The following is a 21,977-nucleotide window of genomic DNA, read 5'->3' as shown; positions in this document are numbered from 1 at the left end:
TAAGAATCCACCTGTCAATGCAGGGGACGCGGGTTCGAGCCCTGGTCTGGGAAGATCCCACATGCCACGGAGCAACTAAGCCCGTGAGCCACAACTACTGAGCCTGCGCTCTAGAGCCCGCGAGCCACAACTACTGAAGCCCACGTGCCACAACTACTGAAGCCTGCGCACCTAGAGACCGTGCTCCACAACAAGAGAAGCCACCGCAATCAGAAGCCCGCGTACCACAACGAAGAGTAGCCCCCACTCGCCACAACTAGAGAAAGCCCGTGCGCAGCAAAGAAGACCCAATGCAGCCATAAATAAATATATAATTAAAAAAAAATAAAAATGCCAAACTCATAGAAACAGAGAGTAGATTGGTTTTTGACAAGAGCTGGGGGTGGGGGAAATGGGGAGATGTTGGTCAAAGGTACGAACTTCCAATTATAAGATGAATTACATCTGGGGATCTAATGTATGGCATGGTGTAGTTGAAAACTGCTAAGAGAGATCTTGAATGTTTTCACCAGACTCATAAAACATACTTATGTGAGGTGATGGATGTGTTAACTAACCTTCCCATGGCAATCATTTCACAATACACACATACACCAAACCATCACATTGTACACCTTAGACTTACATAAAGGTGTAATTCAATTATATCTCAATAAAGCTGGGGGAAAAAATAATGTGATGTAGACATACAATGGAATACTATTCAGCCTACAAAATGAAATCCCATCACATGCAACAACATGGATGAACTTTGAGGACATTATGCTGAGTGAAATAAGCCAATAGCGAAAAGACAGATTCTGCACGACTCCACTTCTATGAAGTATCTAAAGTAATCGAACTCTTAGAAAGTAGAATGGTGGTTGCCAGGGTCTGGGGGAAGGTGCAAGCGGAGTTGTTCAAAGGGTACAGAGTTTGCATTTTGCAAGATGAAAACGTTCTAGAGGTCTGTTGTACAATAATTGCATATAGTTAACACTACTGTACTGTACACTTAAAAATGGTTAATTTGGTAAATTATACATTTTTTACCACAATTAGAAAAAGTATTGATGCCCAGGTCATAAACCCAAAGCAATTAAATCATAATTTCTGTGGGGTGGGACTCAGGCATTAGCATCTTTTTTAAAAGCTTCTCAATGATTCCAGTGTACAGACAGATTTGAGAACCTAGTCTAGATAATGTTGGGGGGGGACAGACAGTAGCAAACAAAAAGAAACAAACAGAAGTGTAATCATGCCAGAATAAGGTACCACCAGGTTACTGGGAGGAAAGATCATGACTTCACTTTAAGTGTGTTGAGCAGAGGGGTTCCCAAGAGAAGATGCCAGAAAGGCAGCTGGATAAGGGGTTCCAAGGCTCCCAAAAGGGACCTGGGAGGGTGATAGAGATCCGAGAGCCATCAGGAGGTGATTCGATGAAACTGCCCAGGGCAATGCACAGAGAGAGAGAAGGCAAAGCTTTCAGGAAACAAGCCCAAGAAAAGGCAGGCAAAGGAAGAGGAGCTTAGAAAGGAGAAGCCACAGAGGTAGGAGGAAAAGCCAGGAGCAAAGGAGGCTACAGAAGCCCAGGGAAGAGGACATTTAGGAAGGTTCCTTCCTGATTCTTCCAGTTATCAGCTACTGGGCCACAAGCAAGAGCCTCGGTTTCCTTATATGTAGACTGGAAACAAGAATGACCTCCTTAGGCCTGCTGTGAGAATTTTATGAATTAATGCATCTGGAGAGCTTAGCACAACACCTGACACAGAACAAGCATTCAATACCAAGTTTACCAGCAAGAGGAACCGCTGGTTGGCAGTGTCATATGCTGAGCAGAGACGGGGCAAGATGATTCAAAGTGCCCACTGGCTTTAACAATGTGGAGGTTCCTGGTGACTTCAGGGGATAGAGGGGAAGTGGACGGCAGGTGGCAACGGGCCGAGGAAGTGGAGAGAAGGGCATAAGGAGATCACTCTTAGAAAAGCGTATAAACATGGCTTCCAGTTTTAAATGGTAACCATCTAACAGGCTCCACCTCCAGTCTCCCCCAAATTCTAATTAAGACCCAAAGATACAGAAAGAGTTGAAAACACAGAATGTCACCGTAAACTAATCTTGACAGCTGACTGCCAGAATGGGGTGATGGGGAGTAGAGCGGCATATTTCCACCTACGCTAAAGCCAGTGGTACTGGACTGAAAAATACAATTGTAGTGCACCCTCCGGCTATGCTACTCACAGAGTGACGCTGCCTCCCGTCCTGAAAATAACTTGGAAGATACTTCATCCTTCCTCCCACTGCCTGACCCTTAAAATAAAAAAAAAAAGCAAGGTCTTTTTCAACTGGACAACGAATGCACAGCCATCACTCTACTGCATAGTTGCTTTGGAGGAAAAGTGTTCTTCCCTGTCTCCGGAGAGTGCCTCTCAGCCTAGATACACTTGGAGATGGCAGCTCCCAGAAAAGATGTAGGCACAAAGGGAAGAAGAGTGATGAAACATCCTAGGAAGGGGCACAATCCCTTGTAGATACAGATGGAGGGCAGAGACAGGAAAGAGCCAGGAATGTCATTTTTAAAAACTACATTTGTTGAAAGTTATCAGATGGCCAGGATACAGAGGTAGAAGAAGGTTGAATTTCAGCCCCGCAGAGCTATGTTAGATGAAAGCCTGATAAATCCTGACAATGGAGCTAAAAACTGAGCCCAAGCACCTGCTCTCCCACTATAGATTGGTAATGAGATCAGTCAGCACCAAAGTGGGGCTGAGAGTACAGCAGACACTACTGGAAACCTATCCAACGGCCATGTCCCCCTTCCCCGCTGACTGAGCCCAGTTTTTGATTCAGGGTCTACTGTCTGCCCTGAGATGACTCAGGTTAATTCTGATTGTTCTAAAACATCTGTGTGCACTCATTCCCTTTGCCAATGATTGGGTTAGGGTTGAGTTCATAATCCAGTTCTGGCCAACAAAAGGAGAAGTCACCTAAGGGGAGGAGGGATTATGGGAAAGGTTTCTGGCTTTTAAAAAGATACCAACATTTTCTATGTCTACATCTTTATTCCTGCCCTGCAACTGAGGACATGGGGTGGGAGGGCGAAGCTGGGGCAAAGTGAGAGTAGCATTGACATATATACACTACCGAATGTAAAATAGCTGGCTGGTGGGAAGCATCAGCATAGCACAAGGAGATGGGCTCGGTACTTTGCGATGACCTAGAGGGGTGGGATAGGGAGGATGGGAGGGAGGCTCAAGAGGAAGGGGATATGCGGACATGTGTATGCATATGACTGATTCGCTTTGTTGTGCAACAGAAACTAACGCAGTATTGTGAAGCAATTATACTCCAATAAAGATCTATTAAGAAAAAAGAAATAAAGGAATAGAGTCACAACTTAAAATAAAAAAAGTACCAACGAGGAAGAAACAGTTCTTTTTCTGCCCTGGATGGTAAGGATATGATGATGTCTGGAGCAGCTGCATCCAACTTGCCACCATAAGGGAGCCAGCCTATGTTATAAGGATGGCAGAGTGGAGTGAAAGAAAGAACCTGGGTCCTTGAGGGCACTGTTGAGCTGCTGAATTAACTAAGCTCTAATTCCCCTCTTCTTAGGTAAGCTAATAAGTCATTTCAGTCAAATGTCATTTGCACTGAGACGTATTGTTACTTGCAGCTGAAAGCCTCACAAACTGGTAAAAAGGACAATTCATATATCTTGTTTTGGTTTTTGGGTTTTTTGGCAAACATCAGCTAGTTCCTTGTTCGAGAACAAGTAAACAGAAAACACTAAGAAATTGGGCATATGAAAAAATATTTCTGAATAAGCAAAAAAAAGTATTACTCTAAAGACTCAGGAGGGGACTTCCCTGGTGGCGCTGTGGTTAAGAATCTGCCTGCCAATGCAGGGGACACAGGTTCGAGCCCTGGTCCGGGAAGATCCCACATGCCACGGAGCAACTAAGCCCGTGCGCCACAACTACTGAGCCTGCGCTCTAGAGTCCGCGAGCCACAACTACTGAGCTTGCACGCCGCAACTACTGAAGCCCACACACCTAGATCCCATGCTCCACAGCAAAGAGAAGCCACCGCAATGAGAAGCCCGCGCACTGCAATGAAGACTAGCCCCCACTTGCCATACTAGAGAAAGCCCACACACAGCAACGAAGACCCAAAGCAGCCAAAAATAAATAAATAAATTTTTTTAAAAAATGAAGACTCAGGAGGAGCAGATCTTTAAGAGCGATTAATATGACAGTTAGAAGAACAAGTAAGGAGGCTGTTTGGCATCTTGAAGAAGATGAAAGAAAACACAGCCTTCTGAAATAGGAGCAGAAGGCCACGAAGAGAAAACAGATGGAGAAGAAAAAGAAACAGGATGAGATGAGATAAAAGTGGAGAAAGTGAGAAAGGCGTGTAGGGAAACTAAAAATGCATTAGCAAAATCAAAATATTTAAAAGTCATTACAAATATAAGGAATTTAACAAAATTACAAGCAGAATGGGAAAGTTAAACCTCTTAGTCCTTGGAACATCAAGTAGACAATAAGAAGGAAATAGAAGGATTAAATAATATACTTAATATATATGGAGATGGAGGGGGAGAGAGAGAACACTGCAGTATGAAAATAATACGCATTGCTTCAAGGTAGCCATAGAATAGTTAAAGTGTTTACCATACCTTAGCCCTCAAAGAAAACCACAATAGTTACTTTAAAAAGTAAACATTGGGGACTTCCCTGGTGGCGCAATGGTTAAGAATCCGCCTGCCAACGCAGGTGACATGGGTTCGAGCCCTGGTCCGGGAAGATCCCACATGCCGCGGAGCAACTAAGCCCCTGCACCACAACTACTGAGCCTGCGCTCTAGAGCCCGCGAGCCACAACTACTGAGCCTGTGTGCCACAACTACTGAAGCCTGCATGCCTAGAGCCTGTGCTCTGCAACAAGAGAAGCCACTGCAAGGAGAAGGCCACGCACTGCAACAAAGAGTAGCCCCTGCTCGCCGCAACTAGAGAAAGCCCGTGCGCAGTAACAAAGACCCAACGCAGCCAAAAATAAATTTAAAAATAAATAAATTAAATAAAATAATTTTAGTCGAAACTACAATACTAGAAGAAAACACAGGTGTAAGTCTTCATGACCTTGATTTAGGCAATGGTTTCTTAGATATGAAACCAAAAACACAAACAACTAAAGAAAAATAAACTGGACTTGATCAAAATTTAAAACTCTGAGCTTCAAAGGACACTACTAAGAAAGTGAAAGACAGGTGGCTGCCATAGGTGGAGGTGAGAGGTGGGCAAAATGGGTGAAGGTTAATCATTAGAGAAATGCAACTCAAAACTACAATGAGGTATCACCTCACACCAGTCAGAATGGCCGTCATCAAAAAATCTACAAACAATAAATGCTGGAGAGGGTGTGGAGAAAAGGAAACCCTCTTGCACTGTTGTTGGGAATGTAAATTGATACAGCCACTATGGAGAACAGTATGGAGGTTCCTTAAAAAACTAAAAATAGGGCTTCCCTGGTGGCGCAGTGGTTGAGAATCTGCCTGCCAATGCAGGGGACATGGGTTCGAGCCCTGGTCTGGGAAGATCTCACATGCCGTGGAGCAACTAAGCCAGTGAGCCACAACTACTGAGCCTGCGTATCTGAAGCCTGTGCTCCGCAACAAGAGAGGCCGCGATAGTGAGAGGCCCGCGCACCGCGATGAAGAGTGGCCCCCGCCTGCCGCAACTAGAGAAAGCCCTGGCACAGAAACGAAGACCCAACACAGCCAAAAATAAATTAATTAATTAAAAAAAAAAAAAAAAAACTAAAAATAGAACTACCATATGACCCAGCAATACCACTACGAGGCATATACCCTGAGAAAACCATAATTCAAAAAGAGTCATGGGGCTTCCCTGGTGGCGCAGTGGTTGGGTGTCCACCTGCCGATGCAGGGGACATGGGTTCGTGCCCCGGTCCGGGAAGATCCCACATGCCGCGGAGCGGCTGGTCCCGTGAGCCATGGCCGCTGAGCCTGCGCGTCCGGAGCCTGTGCTCCGCAACGGGATAGGCCACAGCAGTGAGAGGCCCGCGTGCCGCAAAAAGGAAAGGAAAAAAACAAAAATGGGTGAAGGTGGTCAAAAGGTAGAAACTTCCTGTTATAAAATAAATAAGTCCTGGAGATGTAATGTACAGCGTGGTGACTATAGTTAATAATACTATATTGTATATTTGAAAATTGCTGGGACTTCCCTGACGGTCCAGTGGTTAGGACTCCACATATTCACTGCCAAAGACCTGGGTTCAATCCCTGGTCAGGGAACTAAGATCCCACAAACCGTGCAGTGTGGCCAAAAAAAAAAACAATTGCTAAGAGAGTAGATCTTAAAGAGTTCTTATAACTATGTGTGGCTGTGGATGATCTAGACTTATTGTGTGATCATTTTACAATATATACAAATATCAAATCATTAAGTTGTATACCTGAAATTAATATCATGTTATATGTCAATTACATCTCCTTTGGAAAAAAAAGGTGAGTGGCAACCCACACAGTAGGAGAAAATATTAGCAAACCATGTATCATAATGGTCATTATGTGTTGAACTGTGTCCCTCCAAAAAGATATTTTGAGGTCCTAACCCCCAGTACCTCTAGAATGTGACTTTATTTGGAAATATGGTCTTCACAGAGGTAATCAAGTCAACATGAAGTCATCTGGGTGGGCCCTAATCCAATGTGACTGGTGTTCTTCTGAATGGGGGGAAATTTAGACACAGAGAGGGTCTCTCATAGAGAGAAGATGATGTGGAGACACACAGGGAAAAGAGGGCCATGTGACTGGAGTGATGCATCTACAAACCATGGAAGGCCAAGGACTGCCAGCAAACCCCAGAGGCTAGAAGGAAGGAAGGATTCTCACCTAGAGCAGAGAAAGCATGGCCCAGCTGACACCTTGATTTCAAACTTCTAGCTTCCAGAAATGTGAGACAAGAAATTTCTTTTGTTTTAAGCCATCTAATTTTTGGTACTTTGTTATAGCAGCCCTAGGAAAGTAATACAAAGGTATACAGAATATACAGATTAGACAAAAAACCTCTTATAACTCAATGACAAAAAGAAAACCCAGTACATGAAAAGAGGTTCAACATCATTAGTCATTATGGAAATGTAAACTGAAACTGCAATGAGATACCATTTCATATCCACTAGGATGGCTAAAATCAGCAAGACAAACAAGTGTTGGTGAGGAGGTGGAGAAACTGGAAGCCTTGTACATTTGCTGGTGGGAATGGAAAAGGGTAGAGTTGCTTTGGGAGACAGTCTGGCAATTCCTCAAAAAGTTCAGCAGCTCCTCAAAAAGATAAAAAAGTTTCCATATGTATTGGTCAGCTCAGGCTGCCATAACAAGATACTGTAGACTGGGTGGCTTAAACAACAAAAATGTATTTTCTCATAGTTCTAAAGGCTAGAAATCCCAGATGATGCTTGCAGACTCATGTTTGTATTCTAGTGAGGGCTCTCTTCCTGACTTGCAGACAGCCACCTTCTTGTTGTGTCCTCACCTGTTTTTTCCTCTGTGTATGCACAAAGAGAGCAAATGAGCTCTGGTGTCTGTTCCTCTTCTCGTAAGGACACTAGTCCTTGGGATTAGGGCCTCGTCCTTAGGATCTCATTAACCTTAATTATTTCCTTAAAGGCCCTATCTCCAAATACAGTCACACTGGGGGTTAAGGCTTCAACATATGAACCTGGGAGAGACAATTCAGTCTATGACATCATATGACCTAGCAATTCCACTCCTAAGTATATACCCAAGAGGACTGAAAACCTGTTTCCACAAAAACTTGTACATGAATGTTCATAGCACCATTACTCTAATAGCCAAAAAGCAGAAACAGTCCAAAGTCCATAAACTGATGAATGAATACACAAAATTGTGGTATATCCATACAATGGAACATTAGTCAGCCATAAACAGAATGGCATACTGATACATATTACAACATGGACAAACCGTGAAAACATTATGCTAAGTGAAAAAAGACAGACATAAAAGTCCACATACTGTATAATTCCCTGTATATAAAATGCCCAGAATAGGCAAATCCATAGAAACAGAGAGTAGATTAGTAGTTATTAGGGGCTGGAGGGGGTGGGAGGAATGGGAAGTGACTGTTAATGGGTTTCTTTGGGGGACGATGAAAATGTTCTGGAATTAGAGAGTTTGTGATAGCTGCTAGGAAAAATGACTGAATTGTACACTTTAAAAGGTAAGTGAAATTTTATGGTATGTGAATTATATCTACAAAGAAAATGACAATACGAACAATGTGATATATTATGTATAAAAACATACTGGATGTGACCAAAGCTATTCTTAGAGGAAATTTCATAGGCTTAAAATATTAAAACTATAATATAAAAACTAAGCACTGGGACTTCGCTGGTGGTCCAGCAGTTAAGACTCCGTGCTCCCAATGCGGGGTTCGATCCCTGGTCAGGGAACTAGATCCCACATGCATGCCACAACTAAAGATCCCGCATGCTGCAACTAAGCCCGCATGCTGCAATGAAGATCCTGCCTGCAGCAACAAAGATCCCGCGTGCTGCAACTAAGACCTGGCACAGGCAAACACATAAATAAATATTAAAAAAAAACAACTAAGCACTGAAGCCACCTAGAAAAAGACTTCAGGAAATCAGGAGGATGGTAGTAATAAAGATAAAATCATAAAATAAGTGACAAAAGTAAAGAGCAGTGGAATTGATAAGTTCAAGAGCTGGTTATGTGTCATAACCAATAAAATAAACTTCTGACCAGAATAATTTTTAAAAAGACATCACAGGACACAATATGAAGAAAGAGAAAGTAAGCGTTAACTCCAGATACTATGGAAAGTTTTTAAATAAGCATTTCTGGGCTAATAAATTAGAAAAAGATCATCAAAAGATTTTCTATGAAAGTACAGATTAACAAAACTGATTCAAGAAGAAGTTATAGAAAAGATTGCGAACATCAGCAAGGTACAGTTTCCCAGGCAGTTTTGCATGCCTTCAAAGAATGATAATTATGCTATTTAAACTGTTCCAGAACAGAGAAAAAGAAGAGATTATTCCTGATGCCTTTTTCAAAGCCAGCCCAAAATGCTAAAACTTGACAAAGAACACAATAATTTAAAAAAAATCTACTCTCGGGGGCTTCCCTGGTGGCGCAGTGGTTGAGAGTCTGCCTGCCGGTGCAGGGGACACGGGTTCGGGACCTGGTCTGGGGGGATCCCGCATGCCGCGGAGCGGCTGGGCCCGTGAGCCACAGTTGCTAAGCCTGCGCATCTGGAGCCTGTGCTCCGCAACGGGAGAGGCCGCGATAGTGAGGGGCTCGCGCACCGCTGTGAGGAGTGGACCCCGCTTACCACAACTAGAGAAAGCCCTTGCACAGAAACGAAGACCCAACACAGCCATAAATAAATAAATTAAAAAAAAAAACTACTCTCTCTTATAAATGTAGATGGAAAAAATATTAAAATATAAGCAAATTAATTCAGCAAATATTAAAAGAATAACACACTCATCTGCAGTAGGGTATAATCTAGGAAGGCAAAAAGAACTCACATTGAAAAAATCCATTCGTAGAATTCATCGTATCAAAAGGTCAAAGACAAAAAAACGTGGTCATCTTGAAAGATGCTCAAGAAGCATTTTGTAAAATTAACATCCATTGCTGATTTTTCTGAAAAGTTCAGTAAAAAGTGAAAGCATTATATGGCCAAGGGGCTAAAAGCAGGGCTTTGGTATTAGACAGACCTGAGTTCAAAGATGGGTCTCGACTACTAGCTGGCTGACTTTGGATAATTCACTTGGCCTCTCAGACTTCAGTTTCACCATCTGAAAGATGATTATCATTTGATTTAAATGAATTAATGTAGAAAATCATATTGCACAGTGCCAAACACAGAGCAGCACTCAATCAGTGAAAGTATTTTTATTAACAAAATGGAAACAGAAGAGTATTTCCTTAACATGATTTTTAAATCCATCTATATCAAAACAGGATTATTATCAGGAAATACCAGATAAAAATTTGTGTTACGTATATTATACAAAAGGGGTTTTACAGTAGATAGTTCTAGGTATGGATATAGAAATAGAAAAAAATGTGGAAGGATATACTCCAAGATATTAGTAGTTGTATATCTCTGGATAATAGGATTATGGGTGCTCATTTTCTTTTTCTATTCTGAATTTTTTAAAATATAAATGCAATAGCAAATGTTAAATCATAATAGAGATAGTAAAAAAAAAAAAAAAAAAAAGTGTTGTCCCAGAAAATCAGGCAAGTTGGGAAATCTCTCCCAAAAGGCAGAGGAAATGGATTAAGAGCTGAAAATGATAAAGGAAGCGACAAGATTTGAGAATCAGAAAATGGACGTACAACTCAAGGTTTAGAAAGAGTCTTAAGAGAGAGATCAGAGTTATTAGAAGTTCTAGTCAAAGTAATAACTGGAAATAAAAACTGAAAAAAAATTTTCCAGGAATAAAAAAAGGTATGCAGATCCAAAGTTTTACTATGTTCTAGCCAAACTCAATGAAAAGAGGTCAATATTGGTTAAAGTTTATTTTCACCAGTAGCCTAAGAATTATACAAACATCCATGCGTGTACACATTCGTATTCAAGTCACCTACAAAACAATGACGATTACCCTCGCCTCAGACTCTTCTGCAATACAACTGCCATCAGACGGGGAAGCAGAGTCACAAACGGAACATATCTTCTCAGATATGAAAAGACCATACCACTCACTCACTTATCTTTCTTGCAAAGGATACTTGAAGGATTACTTGAAGCTGAGTGAGACAAATCAAAAGTAAATGTCAAGAATGAGGAAGATGTAGTATAAAAGGATTGTAGGTCTTCATTTATTCATCTCAATTCCAGACTCCGAAATGTGACTGTTATGTGTTGACCAGTGAATTCTATCGCCCCTGACAGTCTGACCCTCCGTGCTTCCTTGCTCGTTTCCAGGACTATGAAAGAGGGTGACAATGCAGCAACACCCTTGCAGAGACCGAGGGACGAAGTCAGAGGGATACACACAGGGTCCCTCTTTCTAAGACAGGAAAAAAGGAGGTATGATTCTGGTTCCCACTGAAATTTTTGAGAAGGGAGGGCAAAAAGATTGAGGAACCTTCCACCCCTTTTGCCGGGAAACGAGAGGCAAGGCAACTGCAGAGTTGGATGTGGGACATAGGCTTTCCGCGAGGTCAGAAGAAGGAGCACGCACTGGCTCCCGCAGAATCACTAACACTCATAACCTCTTTGGCCCAGAGGCACAGAGTCACCTGTATCCTCAATCTCTCCTCCATGGCCTTCGGGAAGGGGGTTGACCTCGATGGGGGGTCGCCAGGGTCGGGGATTTTTGTTTAAGACCAGCGATCGCAGTTTATCCGGGGTGGCTGCGGGCTGTGGGGATGCTCGCGGTGGGCCGGACGGGCGGGCGCGCGGGGTGCGGAAGGCCTTACCCCCGGCACCGGTGGAGACGGTGACCTGCGCGTAGGTGGCTCCCGCGGCGGCCTCCGGGCCAGACACTCCGTTGAGCGCGGCTACGCGCACGGTGTAGCGCGCGCCGGGCCGCAGGTGCAGCAGTGTGGCGGCGCGCTCCCGCAGCCCCGCCTGGCGCGGCACGAAGGCCACGCGCGGCCCGCACGGTTCGCACGCGCCCGCCGGGTCCTCGCGGCCGCAGCGCAGGCACAGCAGCGAGTAGGTGACGTCCGAGCGGCCGCCCGAGTCGGCCGGAGGCAGCCAGCGCAGCCGCAGCGCCAGCGGCGAGCGGCTCAAGCTGTACTGCAAGTCCCGCGGCGCCGACGGCGGCCCTGGGGGCACAGAGGCGGGCGCCGTCAGGGGCGGGGAGAGGAAGGGCGGGATGGGGGCGGGGGCAGTGAGGGGGAGGGACGGGGGCGTGGAGCAGTGAGGGGCGGGATGTGGGAGTGGGGCGCGGTCAGTGATGGGGTGGGAGGATGTCAGTGAGGGGATGAGGTTGGGGATGCAGAGTGTGAGGGGCGGGAGTCCCCCGCCTGGCTGGAAAGTTGGGAGAGGTGAGGGCGGGGATGGTTGTAGGCGGCGCACACGGTGATCCCCCAACAAGCCTAACCTCATCCCTCCGTCTGGACTGTCTCTGTTGTCCTGCTTCTTCCAACCCCGGGCCCCGGGCCCCATCACCGCCCCAGGCTCCCCTCCCTCCACTCTGCCGTCTGGATCGCTGGCCCCCACGTGCGCCCTGGCGCCCCCGAGTGTGGAACCCCTGCCCTCACAACGCCTCGATTACGCCCTTATGGACCGCCCCACCCACCATCCGGAAGGCATTCAGGAGGGGGACTCACGGGTGCAGGACGCCGAGGGCGGGTCGCTGGGCGAGCGCGCGTAGCTTTCCTGGCACACGCAGAACGTGGACGCGTTTTCCAGGGCCCGGCTGTGCTCCGGGCACGGCGAGCAGAGGGGCCGCCGCGGGGACACCTTGTAAAACCCTGGGGGACAGGCTGCGGGGAGGAACTGCGTGAGGAGGGGGCTCCGCCACAGCTTCTGGCTCCCCCCCCCCCGCTTTCCTGACTGCCCCCACTGTGGTGGGCCTTATCTCCTCGAATTGTGATGGGGAAGTGGGGGGCGGGGGTCTCAGCTACTCCAGCACCGCCCCGGGGGTGGCAGCTCCTGACTGAACAATGCAGTATTACTTAACCCTTAGTAAGCGCTTAACGTGCAAACACTGCAGTGTTTCTCTTTTAGTAATTCATTACATGCTCATAACAACCTGTGAGGTATGTTGCTTTATCCTCATTTTTTAAATGAGGGAGCTAAGGCTCAGAGAGGCTAAGTAACTTGCCCCATGTCCCACAGCCAGTGAATGGAGGGATTCCAGCCAAAGCCGACTGGTTTGAGAGACCACACCACACTGCCCTAACGCCCACTGGGAGAAAAGGAACCAAACTTTCCGGTTTTGATGTGAGGACAGAAGAGAGAGGCCTCGAAGGGGTGTCCCACAGTTACCCAAGGACAGACACCCACACACTCCCAGTTACAGAGACAAAAACTCTGACGCACACGAACACACACACTTGTCAGAGCTTGTCCCACCTCCACTATTTGGGGGCTAATGCATCATAAATCTACTGACGCACTTGGTTCCCATTTGAAAGTGGAGCCAGCCAGGTGGAGAGAGGAGAGGGACAGTGAAAGTTCCCTGGTTCTAGCCTTGGCACCTCCTCAGTTACTTTGCTTCTCTCACCTCCCCCAGAAGTCAATGGTTAAGAGCAAAGGCTTTTATATCTAAACAACCTAGATTTGCAGCTGAGTCGCACCACTTATTTGCTGTGTGGCCTTGGGCAAGTTGGTGACCTCTCTGAGCCTTGTATAGAATACCTACCTCAAAAAGGTGCTTGGAAGATTGAGATAAAACATGCAAACTGCTTAGCCCAGTACAGACAACAGTTATACAATAATGGTAGTAATCACTCTTCCTCCAACTCAGGCCTGAAGTGGAAACAGCTAAGCACCCACTTTAAAAAATTCCTCACCAGCTGGGCCAGGGAGGGAAGCAATGGCTCTTGGCCCTCCTCTCAGAGCTTGGGTGGTCCTCACCTGGTTCCCTGCCCCCGCCAGGACTTCTCTATCCCTCTCCTCTGCTTTAGCTGCTTGTGGAAGGCTGGCTGCTCTCCAGCCCCAAGAAGACATAGTACAGAAGAAGGGACGCAGACTATAGCACTTGGGAAGAACTTTCAGAACTTTCCCTGTCTGGGAGGAGAGGGCAGAGGGCTGAGGGTTCCCATTATCTGGAAGGCTTAGGTTTGGGGGGGAGGGGCGTCCGTGTTGCCTAGAGTCCTGGGCTTTGGGCAGCTTTGGGCAGGGTCTCCAAAGCCCAGGAGGCTTTGGAAGTCTGCCTTCAGAATGAAGCACAGAGCTAGCTAACATCGTGGTCCACTGGGCAACAGCCACCCGGGCTGGGACTCAGGAGACCTGGGTTCCGGTGTTAGCTCGGCCACTTCCTGTGCCTCTCTGGCCTTGAGAAACCATCAGTCAAATGAGAACAATAAGCATGGCCTGCCCACCTCCATTGTGAAATAAGAGAGGGATCTGTTTGCGGGAGCAGGAGCGGGGTGGGGGGTGGGGTCCTCACCGCAGGAGGGAAAGAATGTGGGAGGCTCCTTTTCTCCGTGTGTATGTGGGTATCTGGGGTCCTAGAGGTGGGTGGTCCCATCAGAGACAGCATTGCTTATTTCTACTTGGAGAGGCTCTGCTTAAAAGAGGTTATATTGAGGGGCAGACTCAGGAAGTGACTCCTGACTCCCGGCCCCTGCCTCCTTCGGAGTCAGAATTTCAGGGGTCATCTAGTTCAGCTCCCACTGGCCCACCCTCCAGCAGCTTTCCTAGCAGTAGCCAGAGTCTTTGCTCAGATACTTGGTAATGCGGAGCCAACCTCCCTCTGAGGCCGCCTCTGCTGAACAATGCTGGCAGTTAGAAAGTGCTTCCTTTATGTTGAGTCCAAAGCAGCCTCCCTGCCTGTAACCCCCCTCATGCCACCTCATTGTAGAGGATTGATGTGCCCTGTAGAGCTTAGCATGTCTGCTTGGGTCCCTCTGCTCCAGGGCAGTCCTACAGAGATCTGAAGACATGAGTCATACACTCTGATTTTTTCCCCAAGGGAAACCCCAAGTCTTTCAGTAATTCCTCTAGTGTCTGGGAGAGAAGGAACAAGAGTCACAGTCACTAAAAAGAGAAGCCTCCGGGCTTCCCTGGTGGCGCAGTGGTTGAGAGTCCGCCTGCCGATGCAGGGGACACGGGTTCGTGCCCCGGTCCGGGAAGATCCCACATGCCGCGCAGCGGCTGGGCCCGTGAGCCATGGCCGCTGAGCCTGCGCGTCCGGAGCCTGTGTTCCGCAACGGGAGAGGCCACAACCGTGAGAGGCCCGCGTACCGCAAAAAAAAAAAAAAAAAGAGAAGCCTCCACATCCATCTGCCTTTAGAGAGGGCTCTATAATAGCTGCAGAAGGCACTTGCAGGGTCTTCCTTCCCTTTTTTTTTTTTTTTTTTTGCGGTACACGGGCCTTTCACTGCTGTGGCCTCTCCCGTTGCGGAGCACAGGCTCCGGACGCGCAGGCTCAGCGGCCATGGCTCACGGGCCCAGCCGCTCCCCGATCTTCCTGGACCGAGGCACGAACCCGTGTCCCCTGCATCGGCAGGCGGACTCTCAACCACTGCGCCACCAGGGAAGCCCGTTTCCTTCCCTTCTTGAAACCCTCCCACAGCTCCCCAATGCCAGCCACCCCACCCATCCGTACTGAACTTTTCCTTTCACACCTCTGGATCTTGTCCTGTAATCTTACACCCCTTCTCTTCTGGTGAACTGCTATGTTCCTCCAAATCCTAGTTCAAAATAACACCTCCCTTGTGAAGCTTTCCCTGGCATCCTCCCCACCTCCATACTCCCCAAGGCAGAGTTGATGCCATTACAAATGGCCTTTGTCTGGTCTCAGCCAAAGTCAGAAGTGGGATTGGGTTCCCGGGTGTGTGTGTGTGTGTGTGTGTGTGTGTGTGTGTGTGTCCCTCTCATTGCCCAGAGTGTGTATCCAAACCCCCTCCTCCAACACCTGATCCAGTCATTCAACAATGTTTTAGCATCGAATATGAGCCAGGTGCTGTTCTAGGCTCTGAAGCTACAGCAGTGAATAAGGCAGACCAGGATTCTACTGTACACTGGTACAGATGCCCTTCTCCTACCTCACAGCGGGAAGAGAGGCCATCAGCTGGTCATTCCCTTCTCTACTAGCTCTTCCCGGTTACCGTACAGGGAGCGGAGCCGTAAAAGCGGTCCGTTTAGGGTGTGGGCAGTAGGGCACTGTCTGTGGAGTATTTAAAAACAATGAAACTGACTAAAACGTGGTCTGCTTTTTGTTAGCAGCATGTGTCAGCAATTCTGATCCACATCAGTAATAAAATACTTCTTCCCCCGAGGCCTACTGCTCCCACCACCCCCTACTTGGTACCCCACTGGCTCCTCCCTCATGTGTAAAGAAGGCTCACATCTACAGTAAAAATTCTCTCTCCACCGAATGTCCTCCTCAAGACACCAGGCCCTCTCCTGCCCTTTCAAACCCAGCCTCCAGAGAGTGTTTACGGTCCCCGACTCTAGCTCCTCAGCTGCCTTCGTCCTTCAGTCCACTGCAGCTGGTTGCTCTCTCCATCACTCAGCTGACACTGCTCTTACCAGGGCCACCAGGCAGACACTGGCCAATCCTCGCCTTATCTGACTGCTCGCCAACACTGCAGGCCATTCGTTCCTGGGTACCTCCATCGCCCTTGGCTGCCATGAAATCACACTCTCCCCCAGCCTCTGATTACTGCCTTGCAGTCTTTTTTACGGCCTCCATTTCTTCCACTTCCCCTCCTATAGTGCTGTTCTGTGAGAGTTCATCATTGGCCCTCTTGCTTCATACCCCACACATTCTCCCTGGTCTGTCCCAACCACACCTGTATCTTCAAGTCGCATCTATCTCTCTGTTGCTGAGCTCCAGACCCACTTTCTAGCTACCTCCACTTGAACATACCATGGACACCGTCAATTTGATATGTCCATCCACGTCCTATGTTCTCTACCCCAGTCCGTTCAGTCCTCCAGATGCAGATAGGAGAGAGAAGGAGAGATCTGTTCCTGGTGCCCCACAGACCAGAGAGTCCAAAAGAACCCCCAACATGGAGGCTCTGCCCCAGGGGGTGCAGTGATTCTAGTTCAGTGAGTTGGGTGGGATCTTAGTAGTCATCCAGTGCAACCTCCCAGTCTCTCTCTCCAACTCAAGAATCCCCCTGCTTGGGCTTCCCTGGTGGTGCAGTGGTTACGAGTCTGCCTGCCAGTGCAGAGGACACGAGTTTGAGCCCTGGTCTGGGAAGATGCCACATGCCACAGAGCAACTAGGCCCGTGCACCACGACTGCTGGGCCTGCGCTCTGGAGCCCATGAGCCACAACTACTGAAGCCCGCGAGCCTGGAGCCCATGCTCCGCAGTGGGAGAGGCCACCGCAGTGAGAGGCCCGTGCACCGCAACGAAGAGTAGCGCCTGCTCACTGCAACTAAAGAAAGCCCGAGCGCAGCAACAAAGACCCAATGCAGCCAAAAATAAATAAATAAATTAATTAATTAATTTAAAGAAAATTAAAAAAGAATCCCCCTGCCAGCCTCTGACTTGCATATTGTCGGTGACAGGGAGCTCACTCCGTATAATGCAACCAACTCCACTAGCCCCTAGCTAATACAGTTGGCCAACTGTAACATTCTTCCTTATGCACAGGGGAGTCAGCATGGTGTAGTAGAAAGAACTTGAGAGTTGGGCAAATCTGGATTCAAATCCCAGTTCCCCACTTCCTAACTGCAAGTGAGGTGTTAATCTCTCTGAGCCTCTGTTTCCTCATCTGCAAAATAGGAATAATGATGACTTTATTGCTGTGAATAAAGGAGAAGGCCCGTGTGAGGTGCTTATCATGGTGCCTAAAATATAGGTCCTGATGCCCCCTTATATGGAGTCAAATTCACCTCCCATTAACTTCACTCACCGATTCTGGCTGGACCCACTGGAAGCACCGCAAAATGTCTGGACTCCCGGCTCCACATCCCGTGGCTTCCGCACTCCCCACCCTGCCTCTTTCATCTAGGACACTCTCTCTCCCAACTGCCACCTGCGCGCTACACTCCCACACCACACCCCCCAGTGCGCTGGATACCTTCACAGATGTCACCACGTTCCTGGAATCCCGCACTGCAGCTGCAGCGGCCCACGGGCACAAGCCACTCACCATCGGCGCCGCAGTGCATGCGCGGGGGGCTGCCGGGCTCCCCTTCTGAGTGCGCCACGCACGTTCCGGTCACCTCCACCAGCGTGGAGAAGGCGCTCTCGGCTGCGGTGGCTGGGAACGCCGCCAGACCCCGCACTGTAGCGCGGCACTGCTTGTAGTAGACGCGCACAGAGACCAGCGCCACGCATGCGCCCACGTCCTGGAAGGCTAGGTGGAAACCCCGCCGGCTCAGCGGACCGATCTCTCGCACCTCTGTGTTCAGCTTCATCTTGCGCTCGCCCAGGTCGCCCTGCGTGAAGCTCTCGTCCGCCGCGATCGTGTCGATCTTGCGGGGCCGGCTGCCGCCTGGGCGGGGATGCCCACGGCCCAGATCGGCCTCGGTTTCCAGATAGTAGACGTTGAAAGTCTCCTTGCAAGTGCCGGCGGCTCCAGGGATGCTGCTGCAGTCGCGCAGTGTGAACTGCAGCTCCACGAAGATGCGCTGCCCGCGCCCGCGGCTGATCCAGCCAGTCTGCAACCAGTTGTCCTGGTTGGGCTCCAGCACGTTGCACACCTGGTAGGTGCGAATGGGACGGTCGTGCTCGTCCACGCCGCTGATCTCCTCCCACTGGGGAGGAGAACAAAGATGTGGGCAGCTCAGAGCCAAGGCGCCCCCAAGAGGTCGAGCCCTGGCGGTGACTCGGGCTGAAACCCCCTTTCCCCATCATTTTGCATTCTCTTCTCCCCTCCTTCTCTATACACAACCCTAAAATTATAAGACGCAGAGCTGGGAGAAACGTTGGAGACAACTGAGTCCAACTGACGGGGAAACTGAGGCTCCAGAGAATGGTGACTTGAGTGGATATACACGTCGGGTTAGTAGCAGAGCTAGGAAAGGAGTCTCCTGGCTCTCCACCAGTGCCTTTCCACAACACCAAACTGCTGTCACACTGCCACATCTCCCCACCACTACCGCAAGCCTCTTTTAGGATTCCAAGTCTTGCTTGTTCTGTCAATCTATCGATCAACAGCACTGTTTGCTGGATCTATTGGGTGCAAGGCACCATCCAGCACTGGCTCCATCCAGATGTCACGTTTCTGTTCCTAGACACAGTCAGTTGTCTTCTTGCTTTTTCTGTCTGACTTAAGACTCAACGTTTTCTAATAGGTCACTCTGGCTTGAAGCCAGGGCTGCTGGAGACCACATGCTCTGAGGACCATTTCGATCTGATGTAACCATGGGGAGATAAAGGGACTGAATCCTGGACCACCAGAGGCTCCTTGGGACAGGGAAGGAAAAGTTTACACTTACCCCATTACTCGGCAGTGCAGTCCAGCCCAGATCAGCCTGGGAGGCTTTGGAATCCAGGAGGGTGACTAGAGAGAGGGGAGAATAGAAGTGTCAGAAAGCCAGAAGTTCAGGAGTACGAGATTCTTTGGCGAGTTCACTTTAAATTTGCTAACGGAGGGAATTCCCTGGCGGTCCAGTGGTTAGGACTCTGTGTTTTCACTGCCGAGGGTCCAGGTTCAATTCCTGGTGGGACAACTAAGCCTTGCAGCGTGGCCAAAAAAAAAAAAAAAAAGCTAACTGAGGAAACAGAGAATGTGGTGAAGGACACAGACAAGGTTTTTCCACTCCATACCTCCCCACGAGGAAGTGTGAGTAGCTCTAGTGTAAATAAAGGTAGCCACGATGATTTGGGAGGGAGCCTGTATTAGTTTCCTGTGGCTGCTGTGACAAATTACCACAAACAGTGGCTTAAAACAACAAAATTTTATTCTCTTACATTTCTGGGTGTCAGAAGTTGAAAATCGGTCTCACTGGTCTAAAGTGAGGGTGTCGGCAACACTGGAGGCTCAACGGGGAGAATCCATTTCCTTACCTTCTTCAGCTTCTAGTGGCCACACCTGGATTCCTTGGCTTGTGGCCCCTTCCTCCATCTTCAAAACACACCATTCCAATCTCTGCTTCTGTCATCACATTGCCTTCTCCTCTGATTCTGACTGACCCTGTGTCCCTCTTATAAAGACCATTGTGATGACAACTGGGCCACCCATATAATCCAGGGTAATCTCTCCAACTCAAGATCCTTAACCACATCTGCAAAGTCTATTGCCATTTATGATAATATACACAGATTCTGGGGATTAGGATATGGAAATATTTGGGGAGTCATTATTCAGCCTGGCACAGAATCCATGACAAGTACCATAAGACTGGCTTTTAAATGGGGGATCAGTGATCCCCCCCGCCTTCCCAGGTTCCCTAAATTATAACTGAGTGTCGAGAAGAGGGAGAAAGTGAGCATATCAAAGGATTCCTGTATATATCCCTGAATTCACTCATACTTGGGTGTTCTTCTGAGGTCTGGGGTCACCAGGGATGGAAAAGACTTGAACCTTTTTAGTTTGACTCCCAAGGTCTCTGGGGAAAACAAAGTAGAGAGACCCTGCCAGCAGCAACAGAGATAAAAACCTCTCATCTCCTCAGCCAGCCCCTTTCCCAGGGGCTGTCACCTCTACTGCCTTTTGGAAGACTGTCAGGGTTCCTTTAATATATAAAGCCATGGCCCCTTCTATACCAGAGAGGCTTGAAGTCACTTTCTTCCCCCAGGAGGCATCTGACCAGCAGTCTGGATTCCGCTCTCAGCATCGGTCCCAAGAAGCACTGGTTTGGACAGCACAGCAGCAACTCAGAGACAGGAGCCCAGGTCATCCCCAAATCTTGGAAGATTCCTCATCTGGAGCTTAAGCAAGGGGGTGGGGCTCCAAGGTGAGACCTTTAAGAGTGTTGGTCCCAGACGCGTCAGCGACAATGGGCAGGACCGCTGACAGCTTCCCGATTTCGGTATAACTTACAGCACATCAGAATTGCATATTGGAAAGCATCAGAGATCCAGCGCCCCGACCAACCCCGAGGCCAACGCCTCAGATTCCAGCTCCTCCGTATTCTGCACCTGGATATTACGCCTCTGGATTCAACTGAGGGTACAGTTCCCCCAAATCTAGGCAAGATGCGGGCTCTGGTCCAGTGGGCAGCCCCAAACCCGGCAACTCGGAGAGCGCTGGTTAGTCTACGCTTCAAAATCAGCACTGCGGACAGCTTCCTGGTCAGCACGTCGGGCAGCTCCCGGACCCAGACACACCCCGGCCCCCACCGCGCCCCGCCACCCTCGCCTCCAGACCCCGCGCCCCCGCCGCGGCACCAGCGCTCTACCTCCTGTTCGCCACGCAGTGGTCCCCTAGCCCCCCGCCGTTCGGGCTCCATCCCGTCTCCCCGTACTCTGATCTCACCTCCGCATCTCCCTGCCCCCACACCTCCCACATCCAATTGCTCAGTCTGTCCGTCTCACCGGCCCCTGAACCGCCGCCTCTGGCTCCCACGGTTCCTGGTCTCTTTCTTCCCCAGCCTCCCAGGTCTCCAGTCCCCAAGCTCCTCAATGCTCCTCTCTTCTCCGTTGTTTAGCCACCTTTCCCTCCGTGTCTCCAGTTCTTTGCTTCCCGCTGCCCGCTTGCTTCAAACCCCAATACCGACTCCAGTCTCTCCATACGACTCCTTCTCCCAGCACCCCAGCTCTCCAGCCTCCTGTATTTTGGCATCCCAGGCTCCAAGAACAGCCGCCAGACTCCTCACCTTCCTCGGCGGTCCCGGGCCTCCCTGGTCCCAAAAGCAAGGCGAGACAGAGCGGCATCAGGCAGATGAACAGGCGCAGCGGATGTGGGCCGACGCCGGTCTCCATGGTCCGCAAACCGAGCTGTCAGTGCGGCGGCGGCTCGAGCCGCGCCAGCCCCAGCACCGCTGAGCAGTGCCCCCAGACCCCAGCGCCGGCGGGGGGCGGGATCTCGCCGGTGACCATCATCCATGGGGACCAAGCATTATGCACCGCCGCGGGAAGTCCACCAATCCCCGCCAGCAGAAGGTGGAGGGGTGGAGTTTCAGAGGCCAGGGGCGGATCAGCGAATTGGAGGCGGGGGAAGGAAGGGGTCCCGCCAGTCTCCAAACCGTGGGGGTGGGGCAGCGCTGAGAGCCATTTGGGCTCATGGGGAGGGGGATGAGCCGACGTTGGTGGCCCAGAGCGCTGAACCTTAGCCTCTCATTCCTGAGAAGTAGGCGATGTGGGCGTGGCTTAAGGAGGAGCGAACCTCTGGGAGGCAACGACACTTGCAGCCTCAGAGTTAACCTGGAAGACC

At 49.2% G+C, this 21,977-nt stretch overlaps 1 protein-coding gene across 3 annotated transcripts in view; it reads right to left on the bottom strand.

Annotated features, from left to right (window-relative positions):
- The window catches only part of EPHA10 (EPH receptor A10), a 42,130-nt gene extending 20,554 nt beyond the window's left edge, over positions 1-21,576 (bottom strand). For all 3 annotated transcript variants that reach the window (XR_009565784.1, XR_009565785.1, XM_030868874.2), the window contains exons 1-5: positions 21,421-21,576; positions 19,099-19,163; positions 17,736-18,414; positions 12,355-12,510; positions 11,497-11,847 (exon numbers count right to left, since the gene is read on the bottom strand). Coding sequence is in view for 1 of the 3 variants with exons in the window: in XM_030868874.2 (XP_030724734.1) it covers positions 11,497-11,847; positions 12,355-12,510; positions 17,736-18,414; positions 19,099-19,163; positions 21,421-21,526 (1,357 nt within the window). In the remaining 2 variants the exon portion in view is untranslated. The remainder of the gene's footprint in view (positions 1-11,496; positions 11,848-12,354; positions 12,511-17,735; positions 18,415-19,098; positions 19,164-21,420) is intronic.
- Between the last annotated feature and the right edge of the window lie 401 nt (positions 21,577-21,977).

Source organism: Globicephala melas, chromosome 1 (assembly GCF_963455315.2).
Source record: "Globicephala melas chromosome 1, mGloMel1.2, whole genome shotgun sequence".
Classification (NCBI taxonomy): domain Eukaryota; kingdom Metazoa; phylum Chordata; class Mammalia; order Artiodactyla; family Delphinidae; genus Globicephala; species Globicephala melas.
This window is presented reverse-complemented; position numbering and strand designations above follow the sequence as displayed.